Consider the following 23167-nt stretch of genomic DNA (forward strand, 5'->3'; position numbering starts at 1 on the left):
GTTCAGTAACAAAGCCAAAAAGACTAGAAATGAGAAAATAAAAAATATCTTGTTTCCTTCCTTAAATATTATGACAAACATTGCCAGAAGGGTAGTGCAACTTGATTTTATAAATAGCATTTCCGCAATATTTTGCATCTCTTTATTTACATAGCATGGTTCAAATTCAAGTAAACCATTAATATTTTAGCCAGAAGTAGAAGAGCACCTATTTTTACATTTTTAAGAAATGCATGTGCTTTACATGATTTTCTTTAATCGTTTCTTTGTTACAAATCTTTTTCTGATGGATTATTTGTTTTCATTTTTGACCCTTTAATTCTGCTAATGCTTTAGGTATTTTATTCTTTTATGCACTAACTTTTAAAAGCAAGTTAGTAACAAACCAGGAATTGGCAATTATTGTGATTGCAGTATATTCCCTGACATCCCTGTAGATAGCATGTTAATACTCAGAAGCAAAAAAAGTGATAGATACGCAAACTTGAAAATGCTACTTTGTGGTGACAAAGACCACAGTTCTCTTTTTCTGTTACCCATACCGTAATGTGGCTATGGCTACAACATAGTTGTGATCTCCTTCCTAATGTTGGTGAGCAGCAGTTTCTATCTTTTCCAAAGGGGTAAAGAAATACCCAAAAGGATACACGAATGCTTCTGGTTGTTGTGAAGTGCTGCCGATTCTCTCCAGCTTTGGCAAAACAGGGAAGAAATCACAGCACTGTGTAAGCAGCAAGGGTTGTGTGTGTTGCGATTGTGTGAAGACGTGGAAGGAGAAGACATTTTGACTAGCCTGGAGGCTAAAGCCCTCTTCCCCTCCACCTGCCATGTAAACTGACACCTCCAAAACACTATAGGAATAACATTTAACAGCCATTCCTTTTGCAACTAAACTCTAGGAAAGTACTTGACTTCGTAATTGAAAATTTACTCTTTCTTTTCTGAGATGCTCCTTTTTGTATAGCAAGGCAGACCTTACACATTAAATGTCATGTTGAGATTATATATCGTCAGTTATTTTCAGCTGTGAATTTCATAGAGAGTGTTAAATTATTAAGGTACATCAGTTTAACCAGTAGCCTTCTAGGATACGAAATCTGAAAACAAATAAACAGAGTTTAGTTTGGAAACTCTCCCTTTTATTTATATATAAGAAGGGTCATCTCTCAATGTTTTCTGACACTGAGTATTTCAAAACTCAAAATTATTATGACTATATGATTTTTTGATTGTAGCTGTTTGTAACTTAAATATATCGATGGGGAGTTGGGTTTGGGTTGATACTGTTTTCTTGAAGGAAATGTAGAATTCTGAGTTAAAGCAATGGTGAGAAAGAGATGTTTGCAATTCTTAAATGCTTCTCATATAAGTTGTCTTCTCTCCTGTGCAAAACTATGAAAGCAAGTTTATTTGGGTTCATTTAGGTATTCGTTAGTGAAATACATTTGGATAACATTTTTGGCTCTTACTAAAGTGACGGGAATAGTTTTACTGATGTTTGGACCAGGTGATCTTTTGAGGTCCCTTCCAACCTGGGCTGTTACCAGACCAGACATACAAAATGATTGGAGCAAGTAAGAATGTTTTTAGAGGCAAAATTTTCAAAATAACCTGTCATATTTCCCAAGAAGTACACAAGAAGGTTTGAATCCACAACCCTTGATGGTAATTAGTGAGACTAGAAGGAAATGCCGAAGCTAGCAAAGATAGAAGGGCTTAAACTTTCGGCTGCAGTGAGGAACCTACATCAAGTCCAGACACACAAGCCAGTATGCTCTATGGGCTTTAACAAAACAGTATGTCTCTCTTAAAAGTGAACAACTGGCTTGCTTTTTTGAAGTAAAGATTAGGATTTTCTGCCCTTTGTGTGTGTTAGCCTGTGGACTGGAGAGCACAGGTGGGATGGATATCTGAAGAAGTGCTTTGGACGTGCAGGTGCTAGACCTTCTAAGACTTTTATAAGATGGTTTGCTGAACTTTCATTTGGTTTTAAGTCTGTTTAAATCCATATTTAGCCGCCAGTTTGCTTTTCTTTTTTAATTTTGTTACAGCTTCTAAATAATACATAAAATAAATTCTACTTCACCATTTGCTGACATGCAAATAAAGCAATAATAACACCTGTAGTGTGTGGATACAAAATGGAACAGAATGTATCTGATGCTCTAGTGCAGTATCAGAAAAAAAATACTAGAAAAATAAAACAAATTAACTGCATGAACTTTTTAATTGTGAAAATGCCGTCTCATTTTTTGTTGGTTTTGATTATTGTAGCCATTGTACATATGAAAGTTTTCAGTAACAGAAAGTCAAATATGTTCATCAGGACATTGATTAGATGTACTTGGAGTAACAATTGGGTAGGTCTTTGTCAGTTATAGAAGATTAGTACTGTGCTGTAATGGTTTCAACTTTAAATTGATACATTAAATTGTTAATCTTCTAGCTGTAAGTGAGCCTGACATAATTAAGTTCTCTTAATCCCTAGAGATTTTAGCTTTCACTAAATGTCTGAGCACTGAACTAGTTAACATGAAGCAATCACAACTGCTTACAATGTCAACTTTATTCAAAGAAGTATGGGTTTTTTGTTCTATGACACTTTTTCCTGTATGACTTTTTCAGACTGAAAGCTGCATCTGCTTATATTTATTTTTAATATGGCTGTTAGAGACATACAGGAGAGTGTTAAAATGTGTTACTAAACTATTTCTTCTTACCAACAGTTATATGAACAGTGCATATGCAAGGCTGCTTCAGTCCATTCAGAGGATCATTTACCAGGAAGGATTTGATGGCTCTGATCCCCAGGTACTGAAGACCCTCGTGCTGTTCTATAATCCTGTAACTAATTTGTTTTCTGAGTTTTCAAGGGAAGCACAAGAAGGTCTTGGGCAAAGTAACGAGGAACAAGCTGTTTCTAAGCATTGCTAAAGTAAGCAAGCAAAGAGAGAGTGTGGTTCATATTTTAATATGCATTTGGAGTTTTTACCTGTTACAGATATGCAGACCATGTAAGAAAGACCTGTAAGCCAACATTACTAAAACACATATTCTGTGCAATTAGTTAATAAATGGATTGCCAAATATAATGTAATTAAGCAAAACACATTTTCCTCTACAGTATTTTTTTCAAACAGTTGCTTTAGCAATAATGTGTTCAAGACTCTTGAGATTGAACATTTAGTCTTAAACTTTCAAATTTTTTCAACGTTGTTTTAACGACAGTAGAGTGAATTTTTTAATGAATTCAATGGTGTGCATCTTTATGTAGCAAGCATTGAAACACAAGTAAAGAAATACAAATGCTATGTCAACTTTACAAATCAAAACAGCTTACCAGTCTTCTAAAGATCTCTGTACTCTTCATAAATCATACTGTGGGCAATCAAAAACATTTTAAAAGTAACAACATAGGCTGAAAGCCCTTTTCTAATTTGAGCAGTACCGTATCTATTATTCTTTGTCAGATTCAATAATACATGAGTCCCTTGGAGTTAATGGAAATAAAATAATAAATTATATATAGATGCTTAATTGATTGGTAATTATTTTTTTTGTTGTACAATAGAAGTGTTACTACAGCAGAAGTTAATTAGTATAGATGTTGGAGAAACCTCAAAGAATATAACACAAGACTGTGTACTGTTACTAGTGGGATATGTTAAAAATCCCCTTTTGCAGGGAAGTGGATGTTGGAATGGATGTTTTCATGTCTAACCATATGTTTTAGAAACGTTGCTCAGTGTTTAGGCTCTGCTGAGATGTATGGGCGAGCTTGCTTTCCCTTTGGTGGCAGTGCCAGTCTGGAGAAGTAAATTGGTCCCTGACAGGCACCTCTCCCCGCTCGCTACAGTAGCCATGGCAACAGTCATGTCATCCTACATACGGCACCGTGCACGAAGATGCTCCTCCCGCACCGTGACAGGTCCTGTGGAAGCCCGAGAGCTTGCCGGCTGCAAAGAGCAGCACCGAGTGAAACAAACACCCTGCCAACCTTCAGCCAGCAAACAACCTCCTACCGAAGAGGTTAGGCTGGTGTTTCTTATTTTTCTTACAAGTTGGGTCTGATGGGAAAATAGCACCTTTGTATATTCCTGATTTTTTCTTTTACATGTAAAAGAAAATAAAGGTTGGCCACAGTCAATATGTTTGGATGTTTTGCTTTCAAGGAAAAACTAAAAACATCATGGAGAGTTATTTTCTATACTTATTGTTCATTGTTTCAAAATGTCTTATTAGTGTCAATAAAACAAAACCAGAACTTTAACTCAGATTAATTAAAAAGTATTTTTGCTAAATGACTTACACAAGTTTCTGAGATGCAGCTTTAAAAGTTTGAAAAAGAGTCCTTCTTCAAGCTAGTTTGTCAATCTAGAAAGCCATTAGCACTTGCGTAGTTGTTTCTGTTTCAAGGGAGATAATGCATATGATCTCCTGCAGCAGTATCTTTCTTTTAAGATTCCTTTTTTCCTCATGCATCCTCTTTCTTTGTACACTCAAATTTTGTACATTTGGAAGCAGTCTACAATACACACCTCTTAAAAATATGTCCAGAGTTGAATGCAGTTATGGCCCAGAACAGACCTTGGATCTTTTTATCTTCCAAATCTATGAGAAGTTCACCTCTCTACTGCTCCGTATCCCCTTCTATTTACTGAGGCTTCAGAAGTACTTACTAAGTAGTCAGATATGAAGATTGTAGAGTAAGGACCAGCCTGTATTCTTCTGGACCTGTGTGCTTTCCTGGATATAATAACAATACAAGCCTCAGAGAAGTTTGCGGATGTATGCTCTTACACTCCAAATAATCCTATACCCTTTGGGTGGATCCTGTCATCAGTGGCTTTCATGAAATGTGGAGAAAACTGCAAGGGCCAAAATGTAGCATGGAGGTGCTACACTTTCGAGAGATTTACTTACTGACTTTAAGCAGATCCATTAATCACTGTCCGGGAATGACAGAAGCCGATGTCAGTAATGCTTCATTTTTCATACTGAGAAGAGCTTGCTTGTCAGGGTAATAAAGTTGGGGGGGATTGGTGTTTTGTTTGTTTGAAGTTGTGTTTTTTAATTCTTCATAATCAGAATTCTTACTGCCAAAGCAAACATTGTTACAAAAATTCCATTAAGAAGGTACCAAAAAAACCCCCAAACTAATGAGAGTATAAAAGATGTAGTGGTATATCTAAAAAAAGTTATCCTGCTCTGACTTAAGTTTTTCTTGTATTTCAGTTATGGAATAAGCCGCTTGTCAGGGCCTTATGAGCCTGACAGAATTATACTGGTAGAAATTTTGTTACTGGCCAAAACAAATACATCTGATACTGTCTGGTGTTTGAGTAGCTTTATCTTTTACAACTCTTATGATTTAATATTGTGAAACGAGCATCTGTCATCCTTCATCCAAAGAGAGAACTGATATTCTGATAAAGTTTTTTGGCTATTTCTGTGTTGTTGCTGATGTTCTTCATAAGAGAAAATATTTTTCTTGTTACGGAATTTTCTGTAAGTTTTGTGTATGTTTGCTCTGAAATTTTGAAATACCAGGACACTTTGTCTGCATGATGAATATACATCATATCTGGGTAAATTCTTTTTATTAAATGCCTAATTTTGTGCTATTGCTTAAACAATCATCAAGAAATGCATGAATCTGCTCTGATTAGAAGTCACTGAAGAATATTAGACTAGCTTCTATTTTTCCTATTCTTTTTAAAACTGTGACCATCTGACCCTAGCAAATATATAGAGAAATCAGATTGTGTCATGTTATCCTGTACTATTATCCGTATCTTCATAAGGTAGTGTAAAAAGTAAACTTTACATAAGTAAAGCCTAAAAGCCTGCAAAGCCTGAGACTAAAGAATCCACCAGAGCTAAAACATAGATTGCGTTCACAAAGATTGTAAGCGAATTGGCAGATCAGCTCACTGTGTAAGCCATGAGAGTTGGATGAATGCAGCGCCGTGTGGTACTAACTGTGTTTCACAACCGAGGCTCTGTCTACCCAATATGGAGAAGGAAGTATTTATAAAAGTAGCCCCTTGTCTTCTCAAAATCTTTCCTCTGGATTTCCAGAGCAGCTGTGCAATGTTTTGTGCTTGATAGTTTCTGTTCACTCCAGCTGCAGTTCAGGAGAGTGGAAATGAATATCTACATTTCATCAAAGCACTTCATTGTAATGAAAAGTACCTGGAAGCTTTTATTTATCTAAAATAGTATTTTTTATGTATGTATATATTAAAGATAAAACAAGGTGGACTTTAGGTATGAACTCTGAATTCTAGAAATGTATCTTTCATCACCTTGTACAGAAAGCCTTTCAACAAGGGTGCTTCTTGTCTCTCTCAGCTGGTGATATCCAATGTACCTAAAATCCTTCTCAAAGATCACCAGGAAAGGTCACATCAAATAAGCAGAAATGAGACTTGTCGTCATGAGAGATGACATTTTAGTTTGCATAAACAAATTACAACTCTGGCTTCATAATGTGCCCCTTCAGAAAAGGGGCTTTATCTTAGCCACTGCCTCTGTTGGGTGCTCTTCTGCCAGCGTACTGCAGGGCAGCAAGCGGTGTAGGTAACACAGGAGGCCATGTAGGATTTTACATGTCAAAACAGCTTAGATTCTGGTACTCAGTAGCTAACTAAAGCACATCCAGAAACACTCATGTCAAGGACTTTCAGAAAGGTGTAGTCCTTGAGAGACAAATCTGCTGATGTCTCCATCAGACTCTCTTTGTGGGTAAATTGGCCTTCCATTAGTTGGAAGGAGTTGACAGGAATGTAGATGATACTTACAGAGACTTCTGAAACAGGGAATGGGCCATGTGTTGATGAGGTAAGCCACCGATCTACCGGCCACCAGTATTTCCATGCTCTCTTACACTTGTACTTGCTTGTCTGACATAGCATGGTATCTAGTTAGTGAAAAAGGTGCTATTCCACTTGTAATTTTTATCAAGATCCTCTGACATTAAGCTATGATTGCTTAAACTGTGTGATTATTATGGATATGAATTCTAGAAATTGTACCTTTTAAACTTCTGCATTACATGTCATTTTCCTCTTAATGTTTAAAAAATGTTTAAAAGTGGCGCCTTTTTTTTTTTCCAATAGAAAAAGCAAAAGAATATTTTGCGGATAGGAATTCAGAGTCTGGGTTCCATGTTGTGGGGTGATGACATCTGTAGCAGCGACACTCCTGAAGATATTCATAGCCTTACAAAATTTCTGTATGTTCTCCGTGGCCTCCTCCGAAAATCTCTGTCAGCCTGCATCATCACGGTGCCAGCTCACCTTATTCAGGTAGGAATGCTGTCTTTGCTGTATTTCATAGTTGACACATCAGTTAGCAAAAATTTAAAGTTTATGGTAAGGTAATAAATACAATTTTGGACATTTTGAGAACTCTTCTTGTTCAAAGGGTGAAGTTAAAACAGAAGTTCACTGTAGTGTTTCTATACTTTTGTCTTTTCTGAAAAACTTTCCAAAATTTCAGAATCTGTAAAAAAGCAAAGATGCACTTTTCAGCTGCCTTCAGAACACTCTTTAGGGTTTCAGTACAAGACATTTCAGTCCACTGTCTGCATCTGTCATGCTCATTATGATGATGTGTGATCTTATTTTAAAAGCCAGGAATTGAAAGATACAGGTTTACTCTTTAATTCTAATACCCGCTTCTAGTGGGACCAGGAGCAAACTAGTTATGATAGCAGAGTAATTCTCCCAACTGCAAAATCAGAAGCTGCTACAGCATTTTTCCTGAGAGCATCATATGGAGACTTAAATCTATCTTCTGGAAAAAAACTTTTTTAGCAAAAGGAAAAATGTAGACAGTCTTTTCTGCAAGGGGTAATATAACTTGCAAAAGCAAACTTCCTATTCACAATGAACAGAGAACCTGTAAATTTAGGTATTAATTTGATTTGATTATAGTAAAAAAGTATCGGATAAAACCTCATATTATGCAAAATGTTTTCATAGCAGATGAGTTGATCATTAGATTAAATCCTATATTCGGTAAGTACATCACTCTCACTTGTGTATTGCATTTTGTAAAGCTGTTTGAATACCTGCATATGTGATTTATCTAGATACGTCATGTGCTTAACTGCTTCAAAAATAAAGAAATATGATTTTTTAGTTTTTCCAGTGCAATCAAAAGTGTGTGAATATTCCCCTTGCAGTGCAAACCTCCGTCTCCGTACTTGGCGATTTTTAAATATTAGATGGCAGTTCACCTTCAAAAAGGTTGATAGTAAAATTTATGAATTAATATAATTTGTGAATGTAAAACTAATATCCTTCTTTTTACACATTGGAATTACCTGTCCATAACTGAGACAGACAATAGGTTTCATTGTACTGTTTTTTTATATATTATGTCAATAAAAGGTATGATCATATTTTTTAGAGAAGTAGTCCAGAAGCGTCTCTGAGAAACAAACTGAGAGGTGAAGATTTTTGTTTGTTGCAAACTTACCAGAGATGTTGATTTTGGGTTTGTGTTTATAAATGCCGTATAAATCAGTTCCTATGGAGTTAGGATTGAAATTGTGTCTAAATTTTTAAAGAACTGATTTTTTTATTTTAACAGAATAGTTTTACAGTAAGTGCTAGAATATTCAGAATTTAAACAAAAGAAACATTATTTCCAGAATCTTTGCTTAGCAGCCTTAAACAGATAAGAGCATTAATTTAAAAAAAAATGTTGAACTTCATGTATCCTTCTTTAAGCACTACACTATGGAGAAAACTGTCATTAGGAGGAGCAAAGCTGCTGAGGGTTCCTTCTACCCCACATTACTCAGTTCCCAGAGCCCTGCTGTGTAGTTGTTCCACTCTCCAAGCAGCCTGTTAAAGAGCCCCTGAGAGCATGTGTACAGCCCTCCATGTTAATAGTTAATTGGTGAGGATGGCAAGATGAGAGGACAGCCGAACATGTGGTCTCTCAGGCTTCAGCCGTAGACAGACCTTTAGTTATAATAACAGCAGCTGCTCACATTCTCACAACCCAGCTACTCACCATTCTGTTGCTGAGGTTTCTTGCTGGATTAAAAAAAGTAAAGAAAATATCTTTTCTTTCCAAGAGAATGAGAGGGATATTTTTTTCCAAGTGCATTTCTGTATATGTATTTAATTGGATCAGAGTAAGTTCTAGCATATGCTTTCTCTGTTGAATCTTAAAGTCAGTACACTGAAGGCATACAAAATGCATGCTATTTTTCTGAAGATATAGTAAATTCCACATTTATTCCCTGAACTACTGTTTCTCTGTTTTATCTGTTATCTTTTGCCTCTCAGCTGTGTTAATTAGATGGTCTGCAAGTAAATTCTTCACGTGAATAATTTTCATAAAGGTAAATGTAAGTTCAAAATCACATTTGAATCAAGGTTTTGTCTGCATAACATATACAGAAAATTAGTTTCTTATTTACTTGCTTTGTCGTGAAAAAATATTTTTTTTAGTAGTGACTCATACCATATCTTGTCTCTGTCAGCCCCCAGTACTAGTTACTCCAGTGAAGAAGAAATAAAACTTACAATTGATAGTACAGATTTTCAGCAGGGACAATGTCTTTCCATCCCAGAGTAGTTATATTTTTTATATGTAGTGTATTAGTAAAGCATATATGTATATATAGTTTGAGGTTGGGTTTTTTTACGTATTTTGCCAAATACTTCACATGTTGTACTGTGACAGGGAGTTCCACAACTTAAGTCTACGTGGTTTCTTTCTTTTTCAGAAAGTTTATTTTTGCCTTTACTTTTCATAAGTTGTATCTTTGTTCTTGGCTGATGAGACAATAAGATGAGGCTCCCTATTTTATCTTTTCTATATTCTGTTGGTTTTGTATTTTTTCTCATGCTGCCTCCTTAATCTGTTTTTAAACAGTCACATTTCATTTAATCATATTTCATTTTGTTACAGTAACATAATACAAAAATGCTAGTATTGTTTGTTCACTTCTCCTACATTCTAATGTCTGCTTTGTCTCTTTGATGACTGTTGAGCACTAAACTGATTTTGGTCTTGATGCTTTTCCCTCTGTGGTACATATCCACCAATGTGGCTCTTTCATTATTCCAGCTACTCATTGTCTTGGATTTAATAACTCTGAATTGCATTTATCCAAATATGATGCTCATTCACCCAGATTGATGGGACACTGAATGTCTTCACAGTCTTCTGTAAGGCTATGTTTTGGTAAAAGACACAAATTTGCAAAAAACCTGGTTGTGTACAGAGTTTTTTCAGAATAATTCAAAGAAATTCTAGTCCACTAACGAACACAGATTCTTTGTGTTCTATTGATGAAACTTCTAGTGTAAACAGTGCATGAAGAAAAAAGAAAATTCTCTTTTCTCAACCATAAAAATAGAAATACATTATTCTGGAAGAGGATTTCAAGAAAATGACACTAAAAACTTATCCAATTATGAATTTTATTCAGATGATGTGTGACAAGTTTTACTTGATTGATATTTTCTACCAATTGAACATACTCTTATCTTACGCTGTCTGTCAGGTAATAAATATTGAGATACTTATGAGTATGATTAAAATAGTTGATGGAAGGTTATTTTTCAAGTCTTTATACTGCTTCTTGAAAATGCATTGTGCCTATGAAATCAGATGGTGCATTTGAAAAGGGAAAATTCCATTTTTAAAATCTAGCATTGATCAAGAAGGGCAGACTGAAGAGTGATTTCATTTGTTGTTATACTTTCAAATTTAAGGAACATTATAAAAACAGTAAAGACTCTTTTTCTGTATGTATGTTAATCTTTGCCTTTTAGTACCTAATTTAAAAAAAAACTTTGTGCTACAGAGTGTGACTTAAAGGACTGTAATGTCACTGTTTTATACTTGCAAAAGCCCTAAATTAGAATTTTAAATATTTTCCTATAGTATTTTATTATTTTTCTTCAATTACTAGAAATCATTGGTAAATCCAAAATCATCCTTCCCCCAAAATACTAAATAAATTCGTAATTCTGTTCCTGTTCTTGCCAATTTTGTATCAGTTAAGTAGTATTTTTTAAAGTAGATTATTATTTTTGCTGGGAGAAAGCGTAACACTTTTATTAAAGCAGTCCTTTATTTTGAACTTGAAGCTGTACTACAGGTAAGGACTAACAACCATATTAGTCAGCATGTACCAAGGGCAATTAATTGACTAATGAAAAGTCAGTATGAATAAGTCTTGTTACAGAACCTCTCCGCAGAGTATGAAGTTCTCTTTAGCAAGGTATTTTCATTATTTCATCCAGTATGTTAAAAATTAATTTCCTACAATATTAATGTTTTGACGCTCTGAATCCACTGAAGTGCATAAGTTACTGTATGTTTCAGTGTAGAAAAATTCAGAAACAAACCTTTTCACATCCATAGCCTTTTGTGTTCACACTGAGTAATTTAGCAGCTAAACTCGAAGTCAAGCAATAGAGTGCTTTAGAATCCATTGCTAATATAGGATTATAAGAAGTGAACTCCTTAGCTTCTGAATTTCTCACAGTTTGAAATCTTTATTCCTATGACAAGAGCTAAGAGTGATTGCCTGCCTTAGAACTCTAACTTCCGAGAGCTCACGAGTGTGAAATTCTGAATAACCTTCAAATATATTTGATGATGCGCTGCTGCACACAAATTTGTATTGAGATCAAATGTCATGTAGTTTCTATATCATGGTTAAACATCTCTGCAAAACAGAAACTGTGAAGATGAAATGGTCAATATATTTTTCTATGTTGGGGTTTTTCTACTTGCTTTTTACTGTTGCACGTTGCGTTTTGTAGTATGTGAGAAATATAGTTTAACAACCATACAAGGAAATATTGAGAGTCATGAGTTTAAGACAGGTATTCCTGGGTTACCCGCATAGTTTTCAGATATGAACGTGGTTGTCTGGATATTCTAGACATTCATAAAAGCATCTTTAAAATTATGATCAAGTAGGAAGCTCATAGAATTACACAATTCAAAATTTAAGTTGCGTGACAGTAATTAATTTTGTTTTCAGTTTCTATTATTGTTGATAGTATTTGCTAATCGAGTTGCAGAAGAAGTAGAAATATTTTGTTGTTTCATAAAAGAAGTTTATGGTTGCCAGCATGCTGTATTCTAGGTCTACCACTTCTGATCTGGTAACAACTACCGATTTCAGAAACATATACAATAAACATCTGAAGCATGTTTTTGTACCCACATGTTAAATGTCTTTGAACTGACTTAGCTGTATTATCATTTAACTTTGTGTGTTGAAATGACATGCCTAAAACAGCCTTCTCATTTTAGTAAATTTTACTTTTTAGAAGGACAATATATACACGCTTATCACCATCTCATCAAGATAGTCTTTTAATCAAAAAAATCACTTTTCCAAAATGAATATGTTAAACTTTAAAAGGTAAGAACTGTATGCAACATTGCAATTTTATTTTACATTTTATCTGTATAACCTGAAAACATGCCTATGAAAACTTTAAAAAATTAGGTAAGATTTCGAACTAAATCTTTCAACTGCAATATTAGACCTAAACAGTTAAATATCCCATCACAGTATGGAGATAGTCATCTGTTCAAGCATATGGAATCTTTTGGCTCCTGGACTAAGTAGTTAATATAATGCCCAGTGTCCAGACATGGCCACAACTGTTATGGAAGCAGAAGGGAAGAGGCTCATGTATTGAGCCCATTTGGACAAGTAAAGATTAGAAGAGTGACTTTAATGCAGGCAGAAGTAGTTATCTGCTTTAAGCAAGTCATTCTGTTAGAAATGGAGGGTAATGTTGTTTTTCTGAAGCAATATTATTTTTTTTTGCATAAGTAGAAGCACAAGTTCTTGAAAAAAATGCCTTGTGAATGTAGCATTAGATATGGGTTTTCTCTGTTGTATATCAGAGCAAAGAACAATAATTTTGTGTAAAACTATATTTAAATTACTGTGTAGGTATTTCCCATCTTAAATGATTTTCAAAAAACTGAATATTGAATTTCTGTGTAGTGCTTGCTTAGAAACATTTTTGTATGAACATTTGGTGTTGTTTAAAAACTTTGAAAATGCAAACTCTAATTTTTCATTTTTTTGTTTAGACCTGCTCTATTAATTACAATATAATCATAATAAAAAGGAATACTGCATCTTTAATGATGTTTTTGTGGCTATGTAGTTAAGCTTTAATGCTAGGGAAAAAAAAAAAGATTAAATTAGCCTTGTAACCTCTTTCTCTTCCAGACTGATGATGGAAAATAAAAGCTCTTAGCCACAGAATGTAACACTTAGAATTAATATTTAATTAGACCAGCAAATTGTACACCGTGGCTGAAAGCTTCCAAAGAGTTGTTAGTGCCACAATTGACCTACAAGTTTAATAATAACTCACTTCTAGGAGCAAGTGCCAGTTCAGCATAGTGGAGCCACTGTAAGAAAGTCCTGTGAGATTAAAATCAGCAAACCAAATGGCAGGCGAGGATTCCTGGGATGGAGCCTTCTGGAAAGCTGGGAGCTGGAGTAGCTTTTCAGCCAGGATTCAGATGAGAACAGTGGGCAAAAAAAGCTGATCCCTCCTGTTCTGGGAGCTTCTGGTTGTAGGCCAAAATCCTAGAACAGATTTTTTTCTAAGTGTTCATACTGTAGCTATTAATTTCTATCACAAATCAAGTAATGAAAGACTTATCGTCATCTTTTAATTAAGTGTTACTACAAACTGCATTCCCTGGCTGTGAATTTTACTCATGGAAGAATGGCACTGTTTTGGTGTGACATGTAATTTTGTATGTCTGTATTGCAGAGTGTCATTTTATGGTATCTTAGTGCTGCGTAAAAAGGTTCTTGTTATAGTGCAGTATGATGAGCAATTTATCGTAATATTATGAAATATGTAAATTCAATAAGAAATGTGTATACATTGTAAAATAGAATACCTTGAAGGTTAAATAGCTTAATCTCTCCTTTCATTTTATGAACAATTAAAATATAAAGCCACTAACTCTGCCATTAGATACCCATCTGAGACTTAATTCTATGGCAAATTATTCTAGTGAAATAGGGCACCATAAGTTCAAAAATGTGCAAACACACAGCAACAGACCGAAGAAGGAACATTCTGCATTATTTATTGGCTAGATCCTAAATAATTAAATACCTACTCATTAGTTAAAAATTAAAGCAGGTGAGGGCCTTGCCAGCAGAGGGAGCAGTCATGTCTTTCCTTGGGTTCCCACCGCTTCCAGCCTACCCATCATTTCCACCCTACCTCTTCTTATTGCCCAGCCAGTTTCCCATCTGGACCCAGCTTTGCCAGCCTGCTCCTGATGACAGCCTGTAATTTTACACTGAAGAAGGGATTAGGTTTTTAAATGATTTTATATTTCCGTATCTTGCCACTTGATTACCACCATCAGTTAGATGTTCCTTTGGATATTCGTGTGCTGTTAATTAAAGTAAAAGTGGAGGATCCTTTTGGTCACATATGATAAAATGCAATTCACTGTTTAAAGAATTTTAAGTTGTAGCAATAGTTAGCCTTTCTGAATTGGTAAACAGGTGACTTTTTTTTTCAGGCAAACAGCCACAAAAGGCACTCCTAAACCTTTTTCTTATAATGAGTAATTCCCAATGGAGTCTTAGGATTTTAGCTAAGTCAGTTGGTCTCAAATACGTCAATTTCAGCAGTTTTGTTATAGTCTCAAGATTTTGTAATATGACTCATTCTTTCTGACTATTTTTGCATCTGTATTTTATACTACACTATGAGCAGCTTGCAGTATTGAATATTTTGTGTGTTTATTTTTGTAAACAGACCTATTCAAATGGTCATTGTGATATTAAAGACAATAATGTGCAGCTTTCCACATATATGCTTTTATAACAATGAGACAATCTTATTAGTAAGGACCAGAGAGTGTTCAGGGGAGATGCTGGGCTCATTTCAGCCCAGATTTTGTACTAATTTCTTCCCAGCTCCTCGCCCTTCACTGAAGAAGGGCTCCATCAGGCTTATTTCATCTACCCACTGCAGCAGCACTGTGCAAGAGCCCTGTGGCCCAAAACCGTTCACAGTCCCATGCAGCCTTTGCTTTCAGCTAGTGAATGCAAAGGAAACAGGAGTCGGAAGAGAAAAACACCGAACAGGGATTCAGCTCAAAGAAGTGTCACCCTTTAATACCCTGTACATCTGTCACATCTTGCAGCCAGATAATAACAGGATTTTCAACACCCCGCTTTGACTCCTACATCATCTTCATGATAACACCAAATATTTTCCTGGTACCCCAAAGCCATAGATGCAGCCTCCTAGACCAAGCCTCAAACAGAGGGGTGTAGACGGGGCTTCAGTGAAAAGCTGACACTGGTTCCCAACTCACTGTTGACTGGCTTGTGACTTTGGACAACTCACATGACATCTTTGTGCTTGTTACATGACTTGTAAATGAGGGGTGCAGTGCTTACCTGTCTTCAGTAAAGCACTTGGAGATCAACAGATGGGAAGTTTGATTTGCACTGCGTAGTCTTTGTTCTTCACTTTCTTTTTTGTAGGCCTCAGCAGCTGCTGTTACTGACTTATTCATTTTATCTATGTTGAGTCATCACTCATCGGCGCTTAGGTCTGTCCTCCAGTGGCAAAACAGACATACTTTTTATTTTGTAGGGTGCCAAGGTTTGCTGGCATTAGATTCTTTTATAGCTCAAGTAGTAGACAAGTCCAGGCCATCCGTCTTCAGTGAAGATCCAAAGATATTCTTTTTTAGTGTGTGATATTTAGTTTTTATTTCCTGTCTAATAATTTTTCCTGAAAATTTATCCATATTTTTTTAATTGCATACTGTGTCATCCACCTTCATCTGATATGTTTGATAATAACATTGCAGAGTTCCCATAGCAGTGGCAGTGTTTTAGGTGTAAGTTTTAGGTGTAAGATAAGGAAACCATGGCTCAAATCTTTTGAGTTTTTAAGAAACAAAAATATTAGTTCCAACTAGTATGACAGCTGAAAGACTCTTGAGTTTATATAGACTTTCAGTACAAACATTATTAAAAGCAACTCTGAGAGAACAACCAAAATCTGGAATTAATATGTCCTGTAACATATTGGCCAACAGATGCTTTGATACTCCCTTCACATTTTTACATTGCGTCTAATTACCTGCTCATATCTTCAATACATGTCTTTGCTTCGGTGGCTTGTATAAAATTAGCAAAGATGCTATTCATTGCTTGAAATCAGCTAATGTAATATGGTGTACATATGAACAAATCAGCCAAAATCAATGTGTCTGTGATTTCATCCATATGAACATGTATTTATACTGAAGTTCTATTATAGTCAGTAAGGTTCTTCAAAGGTAAAAGATGCCTAATCAATCAGAATCCCTAAATGTGGATTTTTCATCACTGAAGGCGTCGTAGTTTGTAGAAAATCCTTGAAGTCTATTTCTGGGGTATCTGTCTTCCAGCAAAGACATCACACTTGTATTCAGTTTTCTTGTGATACTGATCCGAATTTCTGCATGCCAATATTTGTTAATGTACTGTTGCTCATCTTGTATTCCAGTGGTCTGAGTGCACATTCATTTTAGAGCCAAAATTGAAAGTTTGGTTGGTAGATTTGGTGTGTGCAAGCGCTGAGAACAATGATAATCAACTTGGGGTCAAAAGAAGTATAGAATTTTATACTTTACAGTCTTTGTTAATTACTGATGTAACACTTTTTGCAGAGCAATTATTAATCTTGGGATTTATGAATAATGAGAAAGTGCACAAACTGTATCTCTCTATAAAACTAGTACAAGGGCCTAATACGTAACATCTTTTACCAAAATAAAATGTATGGGTAATTCTGTGATTTTCTGAGCAGTAATTATTAACAAATGGTGATAAATATTTAAGCCATATTTCTTAATATTAATAATTTATCTTTTCAATTTTAAATCCTTTGGAGATGAAGTACTAATGACAAGTGGTAAATATTTGTGTATTGTGAAGTCATTACCACATCATTGTGTGATAATCTCTCAGGAAGTATCAAGAATTATTTCATCTATTGAATATCCAGCCAGTGTTTCATTATAGTCCAATGTGGCTGCCTATATTATAGTACTAAGCTTACTTCAGCTTTATGACAGAAACAAAAAAAAAAGCATGACCAATTTTTGAGCTTTTTCTGCAAATTTGCACACCACTATTTGCTGTACGTTCATCAGGTTCGTACTACTTTGCATAAACTTACTTACTTGCTGTTTATTATTGAGACCTTCTTTCAAATGAAGTGTCAAGGTTACTGGACTCACCTGTTGGTAACAATAATTGTTGTCTACAATTACAGTTTTACCTAGACTTGTGAGGAGTATCTGAATTCATCTTTAAATTGTGTGCTGCCATGCATAAAGTATGCAACTCACTATTTAAACTCATTTTTTTCCAGTGCTAGCAGTTGTTTGTAAGTAGTTTTTTAGGTAATGAAACACATTTAGGATTCAGTGTATTAACTCTTAATTAAATGCTTAAAAATAAAATCAGTGATGGGATTAGATTACCAAAATGTAAAAGGACAGAAGTCAAATACAACCCTCTATCGAAATATAGGCCTAATGTCTCTTTGAAAAGAGATATAGTCTTAAAATACCTTATTTTTCAATTCAATATATATAGCAGTATTGATCAGAATACAAACGTAAATATATGAAGCGTGTGTGATTCGAGAGCTTGGTGTATTTATACCGGTGCTAGTTGGGTCTCCTTGTAGATCTTTAACATGAGCCTCTTATTTTCCATTTAAATTTTGAGATTGTTTATGTGTACTGTGTAGAAAAGTTGAAGCTGTTCTAAGAAAAGTTTCCATTCTTTGACTATTCTTTATTTAATGCAGTACAAAGACTGAGAATTTAAGTATTTTTATTGCATAAATTTTGTGACGTTTTTAATTTCTTTAGAAACTGGCAAAATAAAAATGGGAGGAGATATCACTGGGTGTTAGAAAAATTTTGACAGGATGTCAGAGGAGAACTAGAAATTAGAGCAGAGTAGAAAAGGCAGATTTTTTCCTGTGGAATTCAGATGAACCAAGATTGATTCGATTAATAGTAGTAATGATAAAATTGTGGTACATTAAGAACTCAATCCAGTAGAAACACATTATTAATTTCAGTATGTAAGTTTGATCATAGAGGCTATACATATGTTTGTGCTGGTAGAATACCATGCTTTATACTTAGACACAGATGATGATACATTTTGAACTGCTTTATTTGTAAATAAGTGTTCTTAAACACACACAAATAATTACTGAAAGCTATGTAGAGTCTGCAGATAAATTAGTAGGACAAAGCAATCTTTTTCCATAATTGCCCTTCCCAAAAGCTGGTTAAACACATATGTATAATTTCTGTTTACGTATCCAACTAGCTACATGGATTTGCTTGAGACGTCCTTTTGAAATTACACTTCGGTTGAGCCCAAATATTGCAAGTTTGCACTTAAAAGAAAATGTCTGTCTAAAACAGTGAGCACAAAGTAAGAATGGATATAGATATAGAATGGATGCCCAGCCCAGCCTGCACAACAGGGTTGCTACCATGTTGTTAGAATAATTACATTTTGGCTGAACTAACTAATTTAGAAAAACTGCAGTACATCTAGCAAGACTGAAAACTTTCCAGGACTGGTTTGGGGTTTTTTTATTATTATTTTTTAATGTAATTTGAAACAATACCTCTTCTAACTGCCAACAAACTCTTTCCCTGAATCTCCCCATTCCTGGCTTCCCTCCTAACCATGTCCTGGCTCACCTCCAGAGCTGCCAACTTTGTGCCAGAAGCAGGAGGTAGATTTGTATGGGGCTGGAGGAAGATCTGGAGCTCTGTTAAATTTTCAAGCCCAGATGGGGCAACTTGATTTGTGTGTTTATGTCAGTATGCCATACATCACAACTATCCTTGTGCTTACGTCAGCTTTGATTGGACATTAATGTGCTGAACACTGCAAACTAGAAAATACATGATAGATACAGATCTATGGCAACAATGCCACATAAGCAAATGTCTGTTTGGTGTGGCGATTCACTGAGCAAAATATTCCCCAAGATACACTGCATTAAGCCAGGAGAATATTTTGACCTACTTTAAAAACAAAACCTATATCAACATGGGCAAACAGACTGCAATTTAAGAAAGCAATCCTGTTCAGAAGAAGGGTTGAAACCAACATAATGAAGCATGTATCATTAGGCAAACATTATGTTGCTGTCCCTCACTTCAGTCTTTCCAGAATTATGACCAAATAGGAAAGATGCTATTCTTATGATTTGCAGGACTGTTAATGATGAGAATACCTTGCTGATGGTTGAGCATCTTTCTATCCAGTTTTTCTAACCCATTATCAAAACCAGCAAGCAAAAACATTAATGGATAGCAAACATTTTTTCAAATGATAGGATGTTTTCTATAGTAAGAGTTGAGGTTCGCTTCCAGAAATCGTCAGTGTTTGTTTATTTATTTATGGAACAATTCTGTATTTCTTGCTTATATAAATGACATCCAGCAGCCTTCTGAAGAACTGGCAAAATACGGTAATTTCTAGACTGTAGATTTGTAGAGGTCACTGGCTACTTCAGATTTATGTTTATGCCACCTTTATGTGATTGCCTCTGTAGTATAATGTGACCAAATGTTTCCATTAAAATATAATATACTGTCTCTTTCTTCTGAGGAGGGGAAATAATTTGCAAGTCAGCTTCAATATTTCAGGGGCGGATGTAATAAGGAAGTTTAGGGATTGATGTGTAGGCAATGTGTTCTTTTATCCCAGATCACTTATTCCTCAGAAATGAGATTCTGTAGTATAATGCTATTTTATCATTATCCATCATTAGACTTTGGAGGTAAAATTGAAGTTCCCTGATTCCATGGGGATAGATCATTTTGGCCTGTGCACAAGTAGCAGCTTTGAAAAGACACCAGTCCCCAGGATTTAATGCCATCTGGCCCATAAGGTGGGGAAGGGAGGGGGTGTAAAGGTGCCATGGGATCGGTGGGTTTAGGCCTTGTAACCTGAGCAGATTGGGCTGTGCAGGACAGGCCACAAGTTACTGTCTGTAGCAGTCAAAAAACAGTTCAGATTCTTCTTTGACAGGAGCAGGAAATGTTCGTCTTTCACGTCTGCCTCGTAGGCTTCTCTGTGGCTAGGAAATAGGCTGTTACTGAAGTGTGGGATCATGAAAGCAGTTGATATATTGATCACCATTGTGATAAACTGTATGTCACTATAACATACAGACTTTACTAATGGACCAAGGGATGTTTCCCTTCTCTCTTCTCCTAATTACTTTATAATTATTATCAAGTAGTTTACCAGTATTTGAAATGACGTTTTATAATAAGCATCAGTTGTATAGTGTATGAGAGAAGCGTAGAATGTACAAAATGCTTTAAAGTTAAAAAAATATACAAAACTATAACTTGGAGCTACAGAGCTGATTCTTCATACTTGGAATGGGTATTCTGAGGTGACTGGTCTTGATACCCCTGGAAGTACGATGGGTATAGCATCTACACCCATCAAGAATACGAGTATACCAGCTGTCCAGGCAGCTTTAAGATAACTATGTCTTATCTTAAAGAAATATTTTGCTTTTTAGCACAGATCATCTCTTCTTTTTGCTTATTAAATACTGACATCATCAAAGCATTTAAGAACATTTTATCCTCTGAATATCTTTGTCATGACCTTTGGATGTTGATTTCTGCTATATAAAATTAAGTGAAGAAAGCTATGTGGAAAATATCTTGTTTAAGGCACATGACAGTACAGAGTTGCACAAGACGTAAGGCATCACTTTTAAATCACAAATATATTGAGAAATAGTAATGCAACTTGAAGCTTTAGATTCATATATTGTGTAGAGAGGAACTTTTAGAAAGAAAAATACTGGTGAAAATGCTTTGGTTTTCCATGTTGTTTGGCTGATGACCAAAATGAATAATCATGTGGGTTGTGCTTGCTCAAAATATTCGAGGTGATATGCCTAAAAGTAGTAAAAAACAAGGTTTTTGGAACACAAACAAGAGGAGGGCATCAGACTCATAGCAGAAGTTAAAGAGAGGTGCTTAACTGCCACATAGCTTATGAATCTCTCTAATGTAAGCAAATGCTTATGTTATGAAGATCTAGGAAAACATTAATTTAGTGCTCGGTTATCCCTTTTCTGGTTTCTGCTTGTCAAATGTATGTTTTCTTTAGGCAGAAGTTTCAAGTCTTTTTTTTTTTTTTAAAGAAAAAAGCCCTCTGATGTAATTGCTAAGTATTGATGACCTATTTTTTCCCCACAGTTTGTCACTGAGAAGACCAAGGCTTACTCTATGAACATTTATTACCTTTTTCATCACATAGGATGTGTATTTTGTTTCCGTGTCTTACAGAATAAAGCAATTATGGAACGTGTAACAAACTTGTCAGATATGGTGGTTGGTCTTGAATCATTTATTGGCTCGGAGAGAGAAACCAATCCATTATACAAGGATTACCACGGTAAGTTCCATCTTTAGTGATGCAAAAAGTCTGCCCTGAGTGTTTCTAGGGCACTTAGCGGCTTACCCTCCAATTGGGTGTCTGCTCTAAAGTAGCATTTGATTTCATTTTAGAATATGCCTCTTAAATGCTTCTCCTTGCTAACCAGTCTTGAGTTAGGAAAATTTTCAGTAAAGTGCATTAAGGCTGCAAAGGAAACATGGCAACTCCTTGCATGTTGTCAAGCCGTATTACTGAGGCATGGCTCAATCAGATGTACATCTCAACAGGCAGGCTTTGGGGAATTCGCATGCAGAGGAGGCTTGGCAATCATCTGACCAGCGAGCTGAACTTGTCATGAAATCAATACTTCTGATCTGCCAAGTTTTAAATAGAGAACACGGAAAAACATATATGATATTAAGGTGAATAAACTGCGAACTGATGTGCTATATAAACTTTATCTAAAAATTATGTTCTGTTTTTCAGCTCTAAGTTAAGGCGGTTATGCATTTAAAGAAATGAATGTGGATACATGTGGCATGTAAAATATTCAACTAATTTTGCTCAAAAGTCATGTAGCCTTGCAAGTGATTTATCTTCAAAATGTGTAATGGTGTTTAATCTTGCAGGTTGTTTCCGAAAGATTTTGGTAGCTGTTGCAGCAGAACTATTTAAATTTTAAAAGATTAGATTAGGAGTTCTGCATAGCTAAAGCAGTGAATAGCAAACAGGTTTAGCTAATCTAGAGGGGTGCTCTGAGTGTGCATAAATTACAGCTATTATTATAGTGATACTACTGTAGTTCCATGGAAACCTTTAGTTGAAAGTAAACTGCTTACCCGAAACCTGCTGTAAATATGTGAGAATGTGGCAGTGTTTTCCAAAGCAGAATATATAGAAAAAGAGAAGCAAAGGTGGTGTTGAGACACCACTGTGTGTATGCAGGCTGTAATTAATAAATCAGAGAAAAACCTTTTTGACTAAGAAAATAGTGCACATTTCATTGTCTGGAAAAAGGTGAATGAAAAAGAAACCGTGAACAAAAGCTAGAATAATTTGCCTAATTATTTTTCCAATTCTATAATCATGATGTGGCATTTGTTTATGCTAACATAATTCTGTCAGTTTGATACTCCTTTTCCCAGTACTGAAGAGATCCTTTAAGACAATGTGTGGTTTAGCAGTTATTTCCGGGTTTCCTGTAAAAATGTATGCTAAATCCTTTTCGGTACTACTTTGTAAAAATTATATGCCACAACATAGCTTTTGAGGTTTAGGCAACCTTAATTTAACATTCTAAAGATAGGTATTTTTTACACTTAACTTTGTGGATTCTTTTTCCTTAAGAATATATAATGATTTATTTACTGCAGATGATGGAAGATTTTGACATTATTCAGGAGAAGTTTGATTAAATTATTGCATTATTTAACGTATCCTGCATTAATAATTTTATTTAAGCTGACTACAAATTTAGATGGTTGAAAAGTCAATAGAATAACAAAATAATTATAGAGATGAAATAAAATTTTTAGAATACTGTGTATAAGCAACCCTGTGTTATACTTGCTGTTCCTATAAATAATAATTCTATTTTGAACTCGAAAACCAAGCAAATAATTCTTATACATCACTGGACTGGAGACAGGAATA

At 35.2% G+C, this 23167-nt stretch overlaps 1 protein-coding gene across 1 annotated transcript in view; it reads left to right on the top strand.

Moving 5' to 3' along the window:
- ELP4 (elongator acetyltransferase complex subunit 4) overlaps positions 1–23167 on the top strand; it is a 150524-nt gene that overhangs the window by 43706 nt on the left and 83651 nt on the right. The window contains exons 6-8 of the mRNA XM_075425938.1: positions 2727–2811; positions 7122–7310; positions 21424–21532. Of these exons, the coding sequence (XP_075282053.1) occupies positions 2727–2811; positions 7122–7310; positions 21424–21532 (383 nt within the window). The remainder of the gene's footprint in view (positions 1–2726; positions 2812–7121; positions 7311–21423; positions 21533–23167) is intronic.

This window comes from Opisthocomus hoazin, chromosome 7, assembly GCF_030867145.1.
Source record: "Opisthocomus hoazin isolate bOpiHoa1 chromosome 7, bOpiHoa1.hap1, whole genome shotgun sequence".
Classification (NCBI taxonomy): Eukaryota; Metazoa; Chordata; class Aves; order Opisthocomiformes; family Opisthocomidae; genus Opisthocomus; species Opisthocomus hoazin.